General features: G+C 45.1%; 1 protein-coding gene across 5 annotated transcripts; it reads left to right on the forward strand.

Moving 5' to 3' along the window:
- Nucleotides 1–411: 411 nt before the first annotated feature.
- On the forward strand, nt 412–21,382 carry ZDHHC5 (zDHHC palmitoyltransferase 5). Of its 5 annotated transcripts, none has more exons than XM_016200529.2 (12): nt 412–494; nt 3,647–4,819; nt 11,684–11,805; nt 15,184–15,341; nt 16,243–16,415; nt 16,570–16,672; nt 17,303–17,394; nt 17,821–17,953; nt 18,420–18,543; nt 18,954–19,066; nt 19,513–20,372; nt 20,889–21,382. In XM_016200529.2, exons 2-12 carry the CDS (start codon nt 4,716–4,718, stop codon nt 21,052–21,054), a joined length of 2,148 nt encoding a protein of 715 aa, XP_016056015.2. In that variant the 5' UTR covers nt 412–494; nt 3,647–4,715; the 3' UTR covers nt 21,055–21,382. The 5 variants fall into 5 exon arrangements, with proteins under 5 accessions (XP_016056015.2, XP_016056016.2, XP_016056018.2 ...); XM_016200530.2 differs by lacking the exon at nt 412–494 and adding an exon at nt 626–717; XM_016200532.2 differs by lacking the exon at nt 412–494 and adding an exon at nt 836–897.
- Nucleotides 21,383–21,458: the final 76 nt, after the last annotated feature.

A 21,458-nucleotide genomic window follows, 5' to 3' on the forward strand; every position in this document is an offset into this window, starting at 1 on the left:
CCCCATTTCTGACTCCTGCGCAGTACGCCAATCCCCTTCTCCCGTCGTCTGCGGAACCCGACGGCCTTGCGCGCGCGCTCGCGTGCGTACGGCGCCGTGCTCCTGCAGCCAATCAGGCCGCGAGGTCGCTGCGGTCGCCGGGGTTCACGCGCACGGTCTAGAGCGGAGAGGGGGTAGGGGCTATGGGTGAATGGGAGAGTGAGCGTGGGCGGGCGCGGCGGCGTGAGCCGCATGAATGAGAGAAACGTGCCCCGCGTGAGACGTCGCGCGCGCCCGGGACCGGGAGCCAATGGGAACGCTGGGAGGGTTCGAGACCCGGCACTGAGGGCAACGGCCGCGCGCCGGCTCGAAGACGAGCGTCGCCGAGCGGGAGCGCGCGGAGCAGGGCGGGCGTGGAGCGTGCGGGGGCCGCGCGCTGCCTCTCAGAGGCCGGACGGCACTGCCGAGAGGCGGCAGCGATAACGACGGCGGCGGAGACTGGAACCGTGCCGGGGGTGAGTACTGGGGACGCCGGCCCCTGCGGAACCGGAAGTGCGGGGCCAGTGAGGTGGGAGGGGAGAGTGACCTCTAGGGAAGGGGGACCTGGAAGGGGGAGGTGGTTTGAGGCCCCATTTCTCCTCCGGGCCGGGTCATCCAACTGCGGCGGGACCCGTGGGCCCCGGAAACGGACGACGAGTAGACAGGCCAGGGATCCACGGCCGCCCGGGCTCAGAACGGGTTAGTGCCCGGCCGCTCGGTCCTAGCTCGGGACCCTGGTCCCCCTCGGCGCCTGGTGCCCGGCCGCCGCCCCTTCCGCCCCCGGCCCTGCGCCCCTGGGCTCTGCAGTCCCCCGCAGCCCAGTGGGCCCTGCCGCCGTGGATTCCGTCTTCTCGGCCTCAGTCAGCTCTGCCCCTTACGGTGATTCTCCTTGCCCCAGCTCCGGGGTGGGGACTGGGTGCTGTTCCCCTTTTGCCTCCCTGCGTTTCAGCTCCCTCGCTCCACTCCGCTGGTACTTATTTTGGCTCTAGCCTCATCCTGTTACCTGTTCCCTCCCGTCAGTCCGCTTCCTCACCCCCTCCAGTCGGGTGCTCCATGCTTTTAGTACTTTGTACTTACTACAAGTGGAGCTCGGGTGTGTTCGCTAATATTTTACCAACAGGAATCTAGCTCTTTGTGGGGAAGGGAGTTGAAAGATGTTTTAACCACTTGGTCGAATGAAAACACTGAAGTAAGAAAGTGACAAAGTTATGAAAGGAGGTGTAAGATCAGTTATGTGTTATATATGTTGTAGACCCTTTTTCTGTCATGGGTTTTTCACTTCCTGATTAATGTCATGTTGTCTAGGTTGATCTTCTATTCGAATCCCTACCCTTGTATCCCAGTATCTCACTGTACTGTATCAAATCTCTCCAGAATGCTCATTATTACCCATTCTTCAAAACCCACCTAATGCTTACTAAAATTATATATCCGTGTGCTTTGCTGCTTTGGTATACAGATAACACCCACATTAAACTTCTGCTTGACTCTTCAGCTAATATCTTAACATGTGGATCATTGCATGATACCTTGATTACTTTGTATTCAGATTTACTATGTTGTATTGTTACACCTCTTTGTTTCAACAAACAATACTTGTGCTGTTAGTGGTACTGTTCATATCCCTTTACCCTTTAAGGAGGTCCTTGTATTAAACCTTTTATTAGAGCCTTCAAGCCACATATTTTCCAGTTTCATATATACATATTTCCATTCCATAGATTACTCTGCCTGTGTCATATACATGTTTGTACACCTTTCTCATACTGGTAGGGATTCAGACTGCTGGCTCTGATGAAACACACTCACCCTGCAATCTTATCCTTACTACCCACAGCACATCCTTCTGCTAAGACTTGGTGTGTCTTTATTATACCCAATAAATTCTTAGGTTATGTCTTGTCCCCTCTAATGTATATCCCTTAAACATCTCAGGTGCTGATCTCTTGTTTCTCAGTTTCATACTCCCAAAGTTGCATGGCCTTTTATGACACTGCATTACTGTGGCAGTATTAGCCCATGTGAATTTTTTTCCTGTTAGAAAATATAATCTGAAATAATAGATTCTGTCTAAATGATATCCTACTCTAGATAAAATAGAAGCAGTACAATTTTCCATTTTTCTCTAACCTTTGGGGTTTTGAGGGAAAAGTTTAATAGTTTTGTCTACAAATCAAGAATTTGCTTCTCATTGTTAACAAAGTTACGTAGGACCTACATTCGGAAGGTCGGGATTCGATTCTTATAGGAAACTGAGAGTTAAATAGTTATAAAATTAGGGGCTAGAGAGGATTTATATTTTTTAGGATGTTAACAATTTTTTGTAATCTCTGGGTGTTCACTTTATTCTAATATTGCTGCTTCACTCTCTAAAATGCCATTTTTAAAAGAGAGACAATGCATCCTTTGAAGGAGGCCTCCTTTGCCTTCCATGCCACAGGTAAGAGAGGAAGTTATTAGTTCCAGGGCACATATGTATTTCATTAGAATCTTCTGATACTTTAATCTCTGTCTTTGGTATTAAGGGAAATACTAGATCACTTGGGTGTGATAAAACTTTTATTTTTAAATTCTAAGAAGTAAAATTTTCAGTCTACAGATTCCAGGTTGTCATCACTGGGCAGGTAGTGTAGTGGATGAGAAAGGTAGAAAGGGTTTGGGTTGGCAAAGGGGCATGTGAATTGGGCTCTGAACCTGACTGCTCAAGTGATTCAGTGGAATAACCTCAGGCATTCTCTAGCCTTCAATTTTATGGGGTGGGATAAGGGACTCTGTCACCGATAATGTGAGTTAAGTGCTTTGAGATCACTAGATGAAAAGCATCCTGTAAAATCCAAAGTGCTAGTGTTATTTGCTACTACCATCAACAGAAATAATTGTTACTTTTAATCATATCAGGGAAGGTGGGGCTCAGTCGACTTCCCAATAGGCCAATGTAGGAAATGCTGTTGAACTGGGAAGAAAAGGATCAGCCCCTAGGGTTGACTCAGTTTCCCATAGAGGGCATCTCACCTTTCAGTGCAACATTTCTCACCCAGTTCCTTTCATGTGTTACTCCAGAAGACCAAACATTCAACTTCTATCTCTTCAGGGTTATAACTAAAAAGCATAGAGGAGTGAGAGAGAGAGAGAGAGAGAGAGAGAGAGAGAGAGAGAGAGAGAGAGAGAGAGAGAGAGAGAGAGAGAGGAAATGAGACTTACTGCCCTAGTTTTGAGGTTATTTTCTTATCTTTTCATTGTAGCAATAAATAGTCTTCATCCAAAGAGAAATCTCCTGTGTAGGACTGCCTGTCACTGCTGGCCCTTGTTTGTTTTTAGATTTTGATATTTGTTACTGACTATTTGTGTCAGGTGAGATGGGCCTCTTAAACTAGTTCTTTGATGACCTTAGGCCAGGTGAAGCCAGGTTCTTCTCTTTCTAATTTGAACAGCATTTAGAAGAGTGAAGGATTCTGGATCCATTGTCCTCCTAATTAAGAGCCCATCATACACATAAGTGGAAACTAATCTTTCTTTTGAAAGGCACTTTTTAACAGTGGCCTGTGCCTGTGGGGTTTTAGCCTTGGTGTCCTTAAGAAATGGCCTGAAAGAATTTCTTTGATAAAGATATTTGTGTGTTTTTTTCCAGGTGAGGCACTGGAACCCAGTTGAACTCTGCATTCAGACAGCCCAAGCTTGAAGACGAAAGATCAGAAACACTGACTAACCTGGAAACAGGGACCTCTTTGGAACTTTGCTTTCATCCACAGTAACCTTTAAAAAGTATCGAGTGGAATTAGTTTTTTCATCTTATTTTGCTTCTTGGGAAGAACATGGCCTCAGGGATTTTATGTTTCTCTTTAGGTTTGCATGAACTCTCTAGGAAACGGAGCCCTTAAAGGGCTTGGGAATAACAAGAAGAGATTGAAGACAGACAAGCTTGCTCTCTCTCTGTTTTCCCTCCCCCTTCAAAGAAAAGGATTTACAACTCAGTCTTGTAACAGCTGCTGCCCAGCTTTAGCCATCAAGAGAAAAGAAATAAAACGAAACCACCATTGCCAGACTGCAAGCCCCGAAGTCAAGGTGTGGGAGTGGTGGTGTTGAGGAAACTGCCTAAAAGAGACAAGGACTGCAGTAAAAACACCTTCTCTTTAAAGCTGAAAAACCCCCTTTCCTTCTTGGATTAAAATAGAAACACAGGGCACACCTCTGGGTGCAGCTCACGTTCTGTGGATATAGTCGTGGAGGTACCACAGTATCTTCAGAAGAGGTTTTCCTTATCCGAAGTGTCCTGCCCTCCCCGATGCTCTCCCCTTCTTTCCTTCTGAAGACTTATCTCCATCCATGAGCTATTCCTTGATCTGTCTGACTGCCTGTGTTCTCTACCTGCAACCATTTGCATGTGTACAGCCTCCTGTTTGTCTCCAGTTTTTAAACTGTGCAAGTTGTGTTTCTTAATCTCTCCTGCCGCGCTCTGGGGAGGTGGTTGTTCATCATTTGGAGTCACCTTTCCCCCTCCCATGCGCTTTCCTTCATTTGAGATCTTCTGACCTTTGGTTTTATTTGGGAGGGGGAAGGGCGATAATTTTAAATTTTCTCTTTCCCTGGTGTCCTGTGCTCTTATCTCCGTTGTTGCCCTCATCCCGTTTTCTTGTCTGTTCTGCCGTTGTGTGGGCCTGGGCTATGCGGCAGGGCAGATCTCCCATCAGACCTCCAACATGCCCGCAGAGTCTGGAAAGAGATTCAAACCCAGCAAGTATGTTCCGGTCTCAGCAGCCGCCATCTTCTTAGTGGGAGCTACGACCCTCTTCTTTGCCTTTACGTGAGTTTCCTCCCAGCGGTGGTATTTGGGGGGCACTCCATGAGAGGTGATGGGGGTATTTTTTCTCTTGAGTGTTTGCTTTCAAAGCCAAGCAACTGGGCGTCAGATGTCTGATAGAGGTAAATCTAACCCCAGAGACATGGTAGGGAGAGTGAGGAAAAGCTTGTCCTCAGCCTTGTTATACATTTGACTCCACTGAACCCTCTACCTTCCCTTCCTCCCTTCCTTTGGAATCACAGATGTTCATATTTTCCTACCCAGCTCCATCATTAGATGATCCTGAACTAGGAAGGAAGTGGGAGGAAACCACCAGAGAGGCCTGAAGTAGCTTAAGCAATCAGAAAAGAGAACTAGAGTAGATGAAAGGTTTTTCAGATAGCCTTGGCTTTTCCCCTGGATATCTGAAGCTTAAATTTAAGATTGTGGGAACTGAGAGTACTGGAGAATTTCAGAATTGATTTAGAAGATATACAAAGAGAGCTTTGGCCTTCAGTGTTATTTAAGGAGTGAAGGCCACTAGGAAGTGAAGGCAAGTTTTATTTAGGAAGAGAGTCCTAGAAGACTTCCTTTATATTAGTTCCTGCTGAAGGGAATGGCGGCAACTCTCCATTCCCTGGTCCTATTAGGAAAACCAGTTGGTATTAAGAGATTCCCTACTTAGGATTTATTCTTCCCTTTTCCCCAGCATTTCAGCTGTCGACCATCCGGCAAGCGTCTTTGCTGTTACCTGTTTATAAATTAACATGTACCAACCTTCTGAGCCTTAACTGTTGAATCATTGAGTTGGTGTTCTAGTTGTAGCTCTTGGAACAATCAGAGCGTGGTAGATTTTTCCGGGGAGTTCACTTTGCTGTGGTTCAGGCTGAAACCTAATTGTGAGTGCTGTTTAGAGCAATGGGAGGTTGCTGGGAAGAGGAAGAAAACGAAGTGGTAGGGAATGAAAGCAGTTTGGACTCACTGAAGGGTGAGTGAAGCAGGAATTGCTGGGGTGGGCAGTTACTATTATGAGGAGAAGTAGTGAATAGGAATTAGATCTGAGAAAGGCGTTAGGGAAACCTCCCAAATTGAGCTTATGCCAGAAGGAATTCTAAAAAATGTGGGTCAGCAAAGTAATAGTGATTTAGTTTCTATTCAGTTTTTAGGTAAGGAAAAGATCTATTACCTAAGGTACAAGCATCATCCTATTTCTCACCTCTTCCACTGATGAGCAGAAGTCATAGATTCTGTGATCCCCCGCTCTCCAGCCTGAACATACCGGCTGCATCCCTCAGGGATCTAGAGCAGCCCTGTTCTTCTCTGTTCTTTATCATCTTTGCCTCAACATGTTCAGTGTTCCGTCCTTCATGCATTGACTGCCAATAAGGAGAAATGAATCTTAGTGTCAGACTTTTGGTTTCTGCTATTATGGCCAGTAGGTAGAATCAGCATTTTAACCACGGGACATGTATATGGGATCTTAGTATCCTTATAGCCGTTGTGGTGCTGTGTCAGGAGGGACATGTACAAGACCACTTTGACACCCTCCGACCTGCTTAATTGGGGAGGTTCTATTTTCTTTCAAGGAGCAAAGACTTGGGGAAGTTGGAAATTCAGGGGACAAAGTGGTTTCTCTCTTTTAACCCATCTGTTCTTGAGATAGGGCAAGCAGAACCCTTGCTCTTAATTTGCTAATCTAGAAACATTGAAGTGCTTGGCTGGTTATACCAGTTTTGCCACAAATTGTTGTCCTGACATAGGCATTTTCTCAACTGATAGTTGAAGCTATTTAACCTACTTTTCCATTCCCTGGTGTCAGAAAAGTAGGGGCTCTCCTTATTCCATGGTCTCTCAGCCCTAGGAAAAATAATTTTGGAGGACAGTATTGACTCTATTTGGAATTACTGCCTCTAATCCAAGTTAGAAGCCTTAAATTAAGTCCTAGTGAGAGTTCCCCCTGGCACACCTGTGGAGACATAAACACCCTATTTATCTTACTCTGAGCCTGTGAAACTCTCGTCTCTTCTCTCTATCTAACCGTAGCAGTTTCTCTACGAGCATACATCTGGGCTGAGATGCCACTGGTCTCAAAAACTTCTTCCCACACATTCTGTCCCTTTTGAGGTTCAAGTCCCTGGGGAACCCTTTGTTTAAAACTGTATACAACCTAAAAAATAATTTATGATTTCAAATAGACAAGAGGAAGACTGTCTTTGGACCAGCTCCTATTTGGGGCCCTAAATCTGTAACTAATCTGTCGTCCTCCTATTCTCTTTGCTAGGCTACAGCTATCTCTGTAAGCCCCAGGTGAGAATTACTATGGGGCTTAGAGCACTGGGGAGTAGGAGGCAGAGTCCCTTTCAGCTGGCAGACATAATTAGTGGAGGCATATAGGCTTCAACCAATTAGACATAATTTACCTGCCATGTTTCTTTGTTAAGTAGGGAAAGCTATGAGCAGGAATGATCAGTTGGGCTTGGTCATAAAAAAATGGTGATCTTCTGCCCCAGAGAAACTTGAATAGAACAGTTGAGGTCTTCCTCCTAGAAGCCTAATCCCCCTCATTCAGGTGAGTTATTGGGGATCATGTCCTAATTCTTTCCCCTTTTTACTACTTGGGAGGGAGAGTGTCTGCTAAAGTAACCCTCCGCCTCGCAGTTAGGCGTTAGACTCTGCATTTAAGATAATGTGCCTGGATCCTCATCTGTCTTTAAGCCACCTTTTGTGATTGGCAAGGGGGCAGTGCTAGGTAGAAGGAATATACACTTTTGAGGGGGTTAGAAGACTGATTTTGGTAAAGGCTGTTAAACTTTGGGACCTGTTTCTTCCTCTGTAATGAGGAAATTGACCTAGAGTAGTTTGTTTAAGCAACATAACCCTTTTTCAAATGAGATCTTATTTGGAACCTCAGTACATAAAATATAAGAGTTGAGCTGTCTGGTTCAAGTGAGGTTGGTATGTAGAGGCCCAGCCACTTGGTGTCTACTTTTTGTCTTCCTCAGGACCCTTGAGACCTTTTTAGGGCTCCTGGCAGTGCCACTTGAAATAATCACTGAATTGTATCCTCTAAAGTCTCCTCGAACTGTGAGTGAGGTCAACCTGTGTCTCATTTTATTTTGAAAGTCGGTAGGGAGGGCATGGGGGTACATCTCTGCTGCAGGTGATCCTCTGCAGGAGGGATAAAAGTCAGTGTTGTGCAGAAATCTGTGATGGTCTTTCCAGGGTCCCATCCATGGAAGAGCTTTCTTCCTTTCAGTTTCTACCTCTGGCTCCTCCCAACCCTTTTATCCCAGAGCTTGGGTAACTGGAGTTAATCTTCCCTCTGGTCCTTTTTTTCATGACTGTGGAGGTGCTAGCATCTGATTGAGTGGGAGCAGTCTTGTGGTTTAGGGCATTAATTGAGCAGTAGTTCCATTTCCTTCCCACGTTGTTTTTTCATCCAGGAATAAGTGCCCAGGTCCCATGTTTTGCATTGAGCTGCTTAGAATTCTGGGTAACAGACACACCACAAATTAAGTGTTTTAAGAGAAACTTACCCATTTATAAGGGAAGAAATTGTTTTCCTGTGGAATCTTGAGGATCCCCAGGGACAGAAGTGGGGTGTCATTCCAGCCTTTCCTCATTAACAAGGAACACTAGTCATACACTCAAACTATGTGCTAGGCATGGGTGGAATGCATAGACCTGCTCTTTAGGAGGGCAGTGCCTATGTTTGAAGTGTCCTTGAGCCTCCGGTGCCTCAGAGGGGGAAGTGGAATGAAAGGATGAAGGTGGAGCTGGAATGATAATTGATGATGATGGTAATAGTAATGTATTGTGTGTGTGTGTGTGTGTGTGTGTGTATGTGTATCTTCTAGCCAGTGAATGCCCAGTATTAAGCCACCTGGTTTAAAAATAATTCTAGGATCTTTTAAAACATTATCTCCTTCCTTCTCATATCTGTGTTATGTAGTTGAAGTAATGAACTTGGAGTTTCCTGTGGTTTACCTAAGGCTACTTAGCAAAATACTGATTGAGAGGATTAAAATCAAAGCTTCTTGACTCCTACTTTGTTGTTTTTTTTTGCACCAGGAGTTGAACCATTCATAACAGGAAATGTGAAGGGCTAGGAAACAGATTTTCAAGAGTGTAGGTATTGAAACCTACTCTCTCCATTTTATTTGGCTTGAAAACAGGAGGGCTGAATAGGTGGGCAGAAGAACCTGTTCTTTCTGGGATGGTATAGGTCTGGGAGTTTGATCAGTGAGTCAGTCAGCCAGCCTTCTGGGCTGCGGCCACTCCCTATGCTTTGGAGCTCTGTGATTATTGCTATAGGCTTAGGACGAGCCCCAACAACTCCTCTCAGCTCAGGCCTCATCTCCTTCCATCAAAGGCAACAGATTCAGACAGGCTACTTGGGGTGGTCACCTAGGAGTCTGGCAGAATACTATAGCAACAGCAAGCCTCTCCCTGGGCCAAGCAGAATGTGGGGTATGGCAGGAACAGGCTCTGCTCACACACGCCTCTCCTTGGTAGGGTGTTCCCTTAGCTAGAGAATTCACATTGGAAGCAGCCGGTCCCTGTTTTGAATCTAGGAGCAAATACTGCCTGTGTAGTTACTTGTATCATTTCTAGAAACTGCCACACTGGGGCAGGGTTTATTTTGGCAACAGATACTAGGATTTCACACTTTAATTGGGATGGGTTGATACCAGGAAGGTTATAGGGGTCAAGTTCATTATCCAAGGGTAGGTGTTTGGCAGGATACAGAAGAAATTGTGTGATTTGCTTTGTTTGGAAATTCAGAAGCTGAAGAAAGAATGGGGTCAGAAAGACTGACGTTTGGGCCTGCGAGGGGGCTGATGTCTCATTTCATTCACCTTTGTTTCCCTCAGGAATAGAGGTACTCTTATTTTTCTCAGAAGCTCAAGAGGCTGCCACAGTAGCCATAATGGCCAATTCTAGGAATGAGACTTTTAAATCACGGTACCTCACTGTTCTGAGGATTTAATTTCTTTTTCCCTTAATTATCTTCCCAGGCTGTAGGAGTCAAGTGAGTCACCCTTTCTCTTCTTCCCCAGGCGGAAATTGAAGTGACAGCTAAATACTAGGGAGGGGCTCTGACCTGGATGACTGGTTTTCAGTTTCTCTCCCTCCCTCCCAAGGAGCCTAGGAAGTCAGGCTTTAGGTGGGGCTCTTCCTTCTTGCTTGTAATTCACCCCATACCCTGCCAAGGTAGGGGGACATGTTTTCTGAACCAAAGGACCACCAGAGGAAGAGGTTTCCGTAGGAGACTTTGATGGAATACACCTAGGACTGTGATGGGAGACCCGTTTGGCCCTTGAAATCAGTGCCTTCCCCCTAGCTTCATTATCTTTCAGTTTTATGTACTGACCCATCAGAAGCAAAGAGTTAATTGATATTTACTATCTAAAAAGCCTTGCACATAATATTTACTTAAGATTTTTTGTTAATAATGGCTAAGTGGAATTTGAATAACTAGATAGTGGTGGTCAGGACTTGTGAGATGCTTTGTGACAGTCACCTTTGTCTCATCATTAGTTTATATCTCTTTAAGGAGCTCCATTCCTATGAATTGTCTTGAATCACTATTTAGGGCTGTGCTTTTTGTTTTGGTGGAGACATCACAACAGAATCCAGGACTGCTGTGAATGAATTCTCCAGACTCATGCTGTCGTCTTCTCCTGGCCCCTGCTTCCTTTCCTTCAATGAACTCTTCCTTTCCTTCTGACTGGTCTAGATAAAGGGGACAAAGACAGATGCTGTCCTAATTCTGGAGATTTAAGTTCTCAGCCACAAAGCAGATTAGGGTATTTAGCCACTGTTTTGCAATGGGAAATTCTTCCTGAGCTGAGACAGGAGAGAGAGAGCCTTTGATACTGTTGACAAAGCAAGCAGCACATCTGTGTTCTGAAACTTCCAGCTCCCAGGATAGCATCAGAGAAAGGAAGAGCACCTGCAGCATTCCTACTAGACTCCCATCCCGACAGAAGTTACCTAAAGCATCTCTCTGGATTTGAGCCCTGGGGAATACTCGATATATTTAACCAGTTTCTTTTTCCTACAGGATTTAGGGTAATTTGGTCTGGTATCTTCTCTTTTTTAAATTTTTTTAAAAGCTATGTTGATTTTAGAAAGAGAGGGGAGGAGACAGAAACATCGATCAGTTGCCTCTCGTACCCTAGGTATGTGCTCTGACCAGGAATTGAACCATCGACCTTTCGGTGCATGAAATGATGCTCTAACTGACAGCCACCTGGCCGGGCTGGAATCCTTATTTTCTTCCCCACCCTTCTGCTCATTTATAGGCCTCAAGGGTTCTAGTTTTGTGCCATCCATGTCTGAGTGTTGTGGGGGTTTGTCCTTTTTTCACCTTGAGAACAAGCTTCTAGTTGAATAAAACTTAGAAATATCTGACACAGTGAAGAAACTTCAGTCAGTTGGGAGTGGTACAAAGCCAGAGGGAGTGGGAGTCAGGGAGGCAGGTGGTATCATGCTCTGGGCCAATGTACAGGTCACTGGGGCATGGCTGCAATCCAGAAGCCTCAGGCTGCTCCAGAGAAGGGAGTGTAGCTGGTATCAGTTACATACTAACTCTTGTGCCTTGTTAAAAAGTAGATAACAGATTATAAAACGTGTAAAGATCCACCAGGGAAGAAAGAATCTGAAGACCACAGACCTTAGTGCAAGGGGTTATGGTAGGAGAGATTCAGTCTTGTACCTTGATCTAAAATGAACATTTCTGTGGGAAACTAGACCCATTTGTTGGGAAGGATAAGATAATTTGAGACAGCAGAGGTGAACTACACAAGATTTAAAGATAGATCTTTATATGGTTGGGGTCTAGAGTATTAGAGGCACCCCTCATTTTCTTTCTTATTTGTGCAGCTGTCCGGGACTAAGCCTCTATGTGTCACCTGCAGTGCCCATCTACAATGCGATTGTTTTTCTCTTTGTGCTGGCCAACTTCAGCATGGCCACCTTCATGGACCCAGGGATTTTCCCTCGAGGTAAGATTTCCCTCTGCTCTTTTGGAAGCTCCTTATTACCTTTGAAAAAAAAATAATGATTTTTGAACATACACATTGAGTCCTGAGCCTTAAGAGTCCTAAGGTTTTGGGATACTTTTATAGTATAATGATGAAAAGCAGGTCAGGGCCTTCAGTACTGTGTGTCATGTGATTCTAGCCATGTGATTCACTTTGAATCAGTTCTTTGATTTTTTAGTTATCTGTTCAGCAGAAATATATTTCGAGTATGTGGGTTGGGCAGTATAGCTAGGCACAGTACTATCCAAGATGAATTAATTAAAACAGTGTGATACAAACTGTAATGGAGGCATGAACAAGATTCTGTGAGACCATAAAAGAAAAGTGTGCACTAATATGTGCCCAGGTAAACTGGGAAACACTGGTAAAGGTAGGTAGGAAAGACTTTATCAAGTAGAGGATGGAAGGGAAGGACTCCATCCTAGGTAGAAGCTTGGAGCCATGAAATGCTGAACTCAGTGGGGTGGAAGGGGCAAAAGAGAAACCCAGAGCCAAACTGTGGAAGACTTCATATGCTAAATCAAATGGATTTTCTTCCTGTGGACAGCAAGAGGTCTTTAATTGGAGGAATCACAGGACCAGATTCCATCAGATACTGTTTGGGAGGCTATTGGAATAAGCAAGCCAGGTGAAAACTTGACTTCAAGGCTGGATTCACAGGGTTTCCAGAAGTAGACCCAGCTTTTCATGACCGATTGCTTTTGGGGAAGAGAGAGGGTGAAGGAGCTGTGTAGGGTAGTTCCAAGATTCCTAACATGGGAGAGAAGTTCAGTGCTGATGTTTATAAACCAGGATACAAACCAAGTTACAGGAATGTCGAACAAGTTTGGAGGGAAGACAGAGCATCTCAGAATGTTGAATTGGAGATATTTATGGGTCTTTTAGGTAGAGTCACCTGGTGTGCAACTGAGTAGTCAGACTCCGAGACCAAGGTCTCCAGTCTTTAGCCATGTGCTGTTTGAAGCAACAGGAGCAAGACTGTCTAGAGAAAGTAGAATGTTAGAAAAGAACCGAGGTGCACTTGACCAGCGCTAACATTTTAATAAGGAGCAGGGGAGGAGGAGGAGCCATTGAAGACAGATGGAGCAAGAAAGGTTAGTAGGCAAAACTGGACAAAGTGGGAACTACGGAGCTTCATGAAGTAGCTGGTGGTTGTTAGAAAGTAGATCCAATAGTATCGAAACTCAAAATTGCCCATTATTTTGGTAACTAAGAAACTAGTAATCTGAACAAGAATAGTTTTAATGGTGTATGTATGTATGTATGTATGTATGTATGTGGGAGAGATGCAGTTAAATTGCCAAAATTGTAATGGTTTGGAAGGCAGTGAATAGGCAGGAAATGAGGAAGAGTCAAGAGTATTAAGATGCCTCTTTCAGGAAGTGAAGCAAAGAAGGCGAAAGAGAAAATACCTTATGGGAGGGGAGGGTATTTTTAATGATACAGAAAAAAAGACTAGGATGTTGGTAGGCTGAGGAGCTGGACCCAGAGGAGAGAGAGAGGCTGAAATGGAAGGAAGGGAGTAACTGATGAGTTAGGAAGGAGCAGCTTTCCCATGCACATTGGAAGGGTTTTGCATACAGAAGCAATAGGCTGTCGCTGGGGCAGGAGGTGAGAGTCAGAAGTAGAATAAGAAGAAGGGCATTGATGAAGACATCTAATTTTTCTTTCAAATGTGAAGTTATCTTGTGAGAGAGTGAGACAGGTGGATTGGGATAGCAACTTTGGTGAGATTAGGTTTTTCTGAAATTCATTGTGTTTGAAACAGCCTGTGTCACTGCTTCATTTGTAACTTTTGTTTCAAAGATCAGGTGAATGAAAGGAACTTTGAATCCCTAAAGACAAGTAGGGCTATTTTAATGGTCCTTTAGTGGTCTTTTATCAAATATTGATTTATTACAGTGATTTTTCGACCAGTGTGCCACATGAATTTTTAAAACATTTTTAGTCAGGGGCACTGACGTCTTTTCGCTCAGAGTGTCAAATGAAAAAGTGCACCACCCAACACAACAATAGCCACCCGGTGTGAATGAATCAAACTTACACTTTTTTTTGGTCAGATCAGCAAAAAATATATTTGTTGGTGTGTTGCAGAATTTTAGTAATTAGTTTATGTGTGCCATGAGATGAAAAAGGTTGAAAGTCAAGGATCTATATGTAAGGCATTATGATCATTTGGAGTGTGTTTTTTTTAAAAGGTCCTTGCTTTCAAATAGCTGCCTAGAAGGGACAATAGGAAAGACATTTATATGTGTGTTAAGTTATAAGAGTAATTAGAGAACTACATAGTGCTTTAAAAAGAGAAAGAGCTCACTTCTGGTAGATGATGGTGTGGAAATTTCAAAACAAGCAGCATTTGAATTGGTTTTCTTTTAAAAAAATATCACCTATAATTTTACAGCCCAGAGATAACTAGTGTTTTTATTTCCTTTCTGTATTTTGAAGACTTGCATTTACTATAATATATAGGTGTGTGTATTTTTATTTCTATTTTCAAGATGAGATCTTTTTGTTTGTACGGTTTTTTGTTTGTACAGTTCTTTACCATGCCTTATTTTTTTCACATATACTGTAAGCATTTCTCCTAGTCAGTAAAATTGGGAAACTTAATTTTTAATCCTATACTCTCACTTAATTTTTCCTTCTCACATGGGTTTTTTTTCCTAGATTAATAAAAAAATAAAAATTGCACACTATGGATGAGAAGGCAAATAATGTCCTTTATGTTTTGAAGTGGGATGGTGGGGTTTTGATAGCTGAAAACTGAAAGTGCATTCAGGTAAAGAGAACATCTTGAGAATGTCTTTTGTATATATACACATACACACACACAAATATATATATATATATATATATATACATATATATATATATATATATATATACATATATGAAGTTAATAGAGTGAGGGAAGATCTTTTGGGCAAGGGCTTTGTGCATAGGAAAGAAGGTTGATGTTAGGTCCTCTCTTGGATTGTTATAGTTCAGTCATGCTCTGGTAAATATTAAACTATTGTGCAAACTCATTATATGTGCTTGTGATATGTAAGTTACCTCTTTAAAAATATATTTGTAGCATGTGAACCGAGAATATCAGTGTACCCATATCATAGCCGCCTGAGTCATAGTCTTTGACCCTCACTTCTGGTGCACGATCAGTCGCTTCCTCATCTGTGTTCCCATGGTGTCGCATATAGAGCTGGCCTCCCAGGATCAGAGCTCTCAGTCCTTGTCCCCCGTTAGCTGGGTCCCTCGAGGCAGGGGCCCTGGTTTAAACAGCGCTGCTCGCCTGGGCTGGTGCAGCCCGGGCAGTTGTCTTAGCAACGCCCCTCTCTGCAGCCGAGGAGGATGAAGACAAGGAGGATGACTTCCGCGCTCCCCTTTATAAGACGGTGGAGATCAAGGGCATCCAGGTGCGCATGAAATGGTGCGCCACCTGCCGCTTCTACCGCCCTCCTCGGTGTTCCCACTGCAGTGTCTGTGACAACTGTGTGGAGGTAAGAACCCCGGGGGGGGGGCAGGGACAAATCCTGTGCATGAACTCCCTGGACCGCGTGGCCCAGCCCTGTCAAAAGTGTTAGCAGCGATGTGCACCCGAGTTAAGAGTGTAAGTATTCCGTTACAGGTGGTGCCTCAAGCACCACAGGCACCAGGATTTGTGGCTCTGGCCTTCCTTCCCTTGGCTCATCTTTCTAGTTATTTGTCCTGGCTTTGTGTTATCTCCTGCATCTACGGCATCATGCTGTTGCATTCAAATTTAGTTATATTTCTCTTCCTGCATCCCTTATTTTTATTTTTAATGGTGTTTTTAATGCATTTTTAGAGAGAAAGGAAGGTGGGGAGAGAGAAACATCGATGTGAGAGCAGAACGTTTGGCTGCCTCCTGCACTCACTCCCCCTACTGGGGATAGAGCCCACAACCTGGCCATGTGCCCCTGCCCGGGAATTGAACTGCTAACCTTTTGGTGCACAGGATGACGCCCAGCCAACTGAGCCACACTGGCCAGGGCCCTTACTTTTATTTTTGACTCCTCTCCCAATCAGTCTTTCCTTAGCTGTAAGCATTTGTCTGCCAGATTTTCCTTCCAAGCCTCTTTCCTCACAAATCTTGATGTTTTTGCAAAGCCTCTGACATTCTTCCGTTTCAGAGGCCTTTGGTCAGAGAGGATAAACTCTGAGAGGCAACTCTGGCCTTTGATCATCAGCCTTTGGAAGGTCTTCCTTACAGGCTGGTAGAGCAAGATAGACTGCATGCGCCTGTTTTTATTTCGCAACGAAACAATGAACATGATCCCAGATTACTAAAAACAACACTTACACCTGCCATTTGTTCGCCTTCTTGATGGAAAAGTGATCTAGTGCTGTGGTCCAAGGATGCCTCTCTCTTTTTGCCCTTAGGAATTTGATCATCACTGCCCCTGGGTGAACAACTGTATTGGCCGCCGGAACTACCGCTATTTCTTCCTCTTCCTCCTTTCCCTGACCGCGCACATTATGGGTGTGTTCGGCTTTGGCCTCCTTTACGTCCTCTACCACATGGAGGAACTCTCAGGGGTCCGCACGGCTGTCACGTATCCTCCGAGGCTTACGGGTTGCGGGATGGGGAGGGGGAAGAACGAGGAAGGTTGAATCCTGTGGTAGTGAGGCTTGAGGGAAGATGGCGACAGCATGGGCTGGGGAAGGTGAGATCAGGCTGCTCTGTTCTCCTTGACTCTTTGGCTTCAGAATGGCAGTGATGTGTGTGGCTGGCCTATTCTTCATCCCTGTAGCTGGCCTCACGGGATTTCACGTGGTGCTGGTGGCTAGGGGACGCACAACCAATGAACAGGTATGGGAAGAAGTGATGAGAGACCCATGCAGAGCAGGGCATGTCTTTTAGCCCTTTGATTAGTGTTTAGCCTGTGCTTCCATAAATGGATACCTAGAGTATTTTTTTATGAGGAGGTGTCCAAGTTCCTCATGCAAGCATGAGAGCAGAGGCCACCTTAGTTAACAGACATTTACAGAATGCCTGCTCATACTGGACAATTTGGGCTCTGAGCTTAGAGAAACTTAATAAAAGACCTGGGTCAGCCCTCAAGCAGCTTATAGTGCTGCTTAAAGAGTTATTTTCCTGCATATAATAATAGCTAATTTTACTTGCTTGCTCCTTTGTATATTATCTTAGTTTTCAATGCTTAGAGTTATTTATCCCCATTTTACGTGAGGAAACTGATGTTGAGGGTGGGATAGCTATGGTGAGAAGACCTAGGAATTGAACTGAGGACACTGCCTCTAGAGTTGCCATTATTAGGCATGACAGGAATAAGCTGATTGATGGCAGGATTGTTTTACTCACTTTTTTTTTGGTATCTTCCAGATAGTGGGTACACAATAATTTGTCACTGGTTTGTGTTTTGGTCTTTGGAAGCCAGGTTCTCATCGTCTGACTGCTGTGGTCCATTTTTCCTCCCTCTAGGTTACGGGTAAATTCCGGGGAGGTGTGAACCCCTTCACCAATGGCTGCTGTAACAATGTCAGCCGTGTACTCTGCAGTTCCCCAGCACCCAGGTACATCTGCCCCTTTGGTCTGTTCACTGTTCATCAAAACTTTTGTCTCCTTTGGACTTCTTCTGATACTGGGGAGGTCTCTTGGGAGACTGCCTAGGAAAGGTTCTCTTAGAATGGGAAGTGCCTGCACGGGAAAGACAAGCCATCCGCTAGTGGACCCTGTGTGTTCAGTTCAGTTGATACCCGTCAGGTATTACGGTTACTCTCCTCTGAGAGTTGAGATTTAGTCTAGAGTATTTTGAGCTAGGTATCTGCCCAGAGGCCTAGTCTTGCTGCAGTGTATGGAATCAAATAAATCAGTTCATTGCTGATGTTTTCACTGGCCTGGTTGGACTTTTTCTTGTGTAAAAATGCTTTACACAAGGTAGACAACCAGTAGATATGTTGGAATGAATGAATGAAAGCTCTTTTACTCTTAACACTCAGGTATTTGGGGAGACCAAAGAAAGAGAAGACCATTGTAATCAGACCTCCCTTCCTTCGACCAGAAGTGTCAGATGGGCAGATAACTGTGAAGATCATGGACAATGGCATCCAGGGAGAGCTGAGGAGAAGTAAGGTGAGGACTTAGGGGAGTAAAGCTAGGTAACTTGGAGACTCACTCATGGCAAACAGATGGAAACATGCGTTTAGTTTACATCTCTCTTCAGTATTTATCACTTCCTGATTTGTGTTAACATTACTTGAATACTTATCTTCTTTCCTCCATTAGATTGTAAGTTCACTGACATTAGAAAGTGAGTCCATTCATTTCCATGTCTTCATAGGACTTAACATAGCAACTTGCGGGTGGTTGCAGCTCAAGTAGTAGTTGTGGTAAAAATGAACAAACAAGTGACAAGATTAAACTCTTGTTGAAATCTTTTTTATCCAGTACCATTCCCAAAATGACTCTTGTCCCTTGTCTTCCCGTCCATTTAGAAATATATGATAATTGACTCTCCAACACTCCTCTGTTACCAGTTTAATACTTGAGTTGCCTAATGCCCAGTTCTTGGAAATCTGATTTTCCCTTCTTCACCCAGTCTAAGGGAAGCTTGGAGATTACAGAGAGCCAATCTGCAGATGCTGAACCTCCACCTCCTCCTAAGCCGGACCTGAGCCGTTACACGGGGCTACGAACACACCTCAACCTGGCTACTAATGAGGGTAAGGGCAGTGGCAGGAGTGAGAAGGTGATTGAACTGTAGAGCAGACAGACAGGCAGGGGCTAGGTGATAATGCTTGTGTTGTAGCTAAGAACACCCAATAGGTGGCCGTTGAGCCACTACTTTGGACAGCTGGGAGAAAGAGGATGCCACTTAGCTGTTGCCAGTGAATTGGACATTTGTGGGGGAACTGTCAGCTCTAGACAGAGAGCAGCCTAGGCCTGTTTGGTGCGTTCTCGTACTCTGGGTTCTGAGCTGATTGGAGTCTTTAGTCTTGATTTCAGCAGATTCCTGTTCCCTTGGCTGGGTATATCTATTCCTACCTTGTCCTCCCCTGTACTTTAAGGAACTCTATCCAGGTTAAGAGAACAGCTTGTAAAGTGGCGCCCCCTGGGCCTTTTTTTCCTACAGATAGCAGCCTGTTGGGCAAGGACAGCCCCCCCACACCTACCATGTACAAGTATCGGCCAGGCTACAGCAGCAGCAGCACATCAGCCGCCATGCCTCATTCTTCCAGCGCCAAGGTACTGAGTTCTCCCTAAGAAGTAGGGGTGTAATGCATGCCACCTGTTCTGGGAAGACGACGACTGGGAGAAGGGAAGAGGCAGAGGGGAAGAAAAGAAAAGCATTTTACTAATTGTTGGTGTTAGTGGGATTGAATCTCCTTGATGTTACTTCATTAAAGGGGGGCAAGTAATGTAATAGATCAAAACACCGATTAAGTGTCATACTTAAGTTCCAAACCCATCATGGGCGAGCTACTTAACCAGTCTTATTTTCTGTATCTTAAAATAGGGTATTTGTTTGAACTCATAGATTTGCTTTAGGGGTTAACAAGATAATGCATGCAAATGTTCTAAACACTGCTGGCATATAACAGGTCCTTTTTTGATGGATTCCTTGGGCTTTGTGGCCTAGTGTCTGTCACATGAGGAACATCACTAAGAGTGTGCTTTACTTTCTCCCCCAGTTGAGTCGTGGTGACAGCTTGAAGGAGCCAACCTCAATTGCAGAGAGCAGCCGCCATCCCAGCTACCGTTCAGAACCCAGCTTGGAACCAGAGAGCTTCCGTTCTCCCACTTTTGGCAAAAGCTTTCACTTCGATCCACTGTCCAGTGGCTCACGCTCCTCCAGCCTCAAGTCAGCCCAGGGCACAGGCTTTGAGCTGGGCCAGTTGCAGTCCATCCGTTCAGAGGGCACAACCTCCACCTCCTATAAGAGCCTGGCCAACCAGACACGCAATGGGAGCCTATCTTATGACAGCCTGCTCACTCCTTCCGACAGCCCTGATTTTGAGTCAGTACAGGCAGGGCCTGAGCCAGACACGCCTTTAGGCTACACCTCTCCCTTTCTGTCAGCCCGGCTGGCCCAGCAACGGGAAGCTGAGAGGCACCCACATTTGATGCCAACCGGCCCAGCACACCGAGAGCCCTCACCAGTCCGGTACGACAATCTGTCGCGCCATATTGTGGCCTCCCTCCAGGAACGAGAGAAGCTGCTACACCAGTCACCCCCACTCCTAGGCCGTGAGGAAGAACCAGGCTTGGGGGACTCAGGCATTCAGTCTACACCAGGCTCAGGCCATGCCCCTCGTACTAGTTCCTCCTCAGATGATTCGAAGAGATCACCCTTGGGCAAGACTCCACTGGGACGCCCAGCTGTGCCCCGTTTTGGCAAGCCAGATGGGCTAAGGGGCCGGGGACTAGGGTCCCCTGAGTCAGGCCCAACTGCTCCATACCTGGGCCGATCTGTGTCTTACAGCAGCCAAAAAGCCCCACCTGCTGTTTCTGAGACGGAAGAAGTGGCCTTGCAGCCGTTACTGACACCCAAGTAAGTATCAGTCCATCTTGGCCCTCAGCAGACTTAGAATTAGCATCCTGCCCTGCAGAAGGTATCATCACTGCCCTGTACATTCTAATGCGAAGGGACCCAGGCTTATCCTGCTTGTGGGTAGCTCTTCCTTGTTCACTCACTCCAGCCGCCTTCATGGGCCATTCCTGTTAAGAGACTGAAGTTTAATACCTTTCTCTTAATCCTGCCCTTCGAAAAATTAATTTACTTGTCTGAGTGTAAATATACAATATAGCTGCTGTTGGAGAGAAGGAATAAATAGGAATAGGGAATCATGCTTGTTTCAAGCAGGGCAGTAAAGCAAAAGGGAATGTTTGGAAAGGAATTATATATGTACTATGTACAAACCATTAATTAAAAATCGTTCAGCACACTAAAAAAATAAGTGTGTATGGAGAAAAGTACATCATTCTTTTTTTCCTGAACTTTTACAACTGCCTTCCTTTTCTGTGTTTTGTGTCCCACTTCCTGACACCCCTCTCTTTTTCTTCTTAGAGATGAAGTACAGCTCAAGACCGCCTACAGCAAATCCAACGGGCAGCCCAAGAGTATAGGCTCAGCCTCCCCTGGCCCAGGCCAGCCGCCTCTCAGTAGCCCCACAAGGGGCGGAGTCAAGAAGGTGTCAGGAGTAGGTGGCACCACCTATGAGATTTCCGTGTGAGCCTTCGGCACCTCTTCCCCACACCTCTGCGCCTACACCAAAGGGCCCCCCAGGTGGCCACCTTCCTTTCCTCAAGGGGCTCCCCTCCCCTGCATGGACATTTTTTAAACCACCTATTCCAAGAGGATGAGGAGTGTTTTATAAAATGCAGTGGGGTTGGGGAGTCGGAGAGTTGGGGCCCGGAGACTGGGGCAGCAACCCCTTTTACCTTTTAAGAACTTCCCTTCCTTAACCCCTGGACCAGACTCAGTGGACATTTGTGCAATTGCTCGCCCTGGAGAGAACCAGATCATTTTTAAACCAGAAATAATTTTTTTTATTATTGTTACGGATTCTATTTTTTTCCTCTTCTGCGTTACCAGGTGTGTGTGTACATATATATATATTATAAATATCAAAGAAAT

This window comes from Miniopterus natalensis, chromosome 11 (assembly GCF_054644295.1).
Source record: "Miniopterus natalensis isolate mMinNat1 chromosome 11, mMinNat1.hap1, whole genome shotgun sequence".
In the NCBI taxonomy this organism is placed as follows: Eukaryota; Metazoa; Chordata; class Mammalia; order Chiroptera; family Miniopteridae; genus Miniopterus; species Miniopterus natalensis.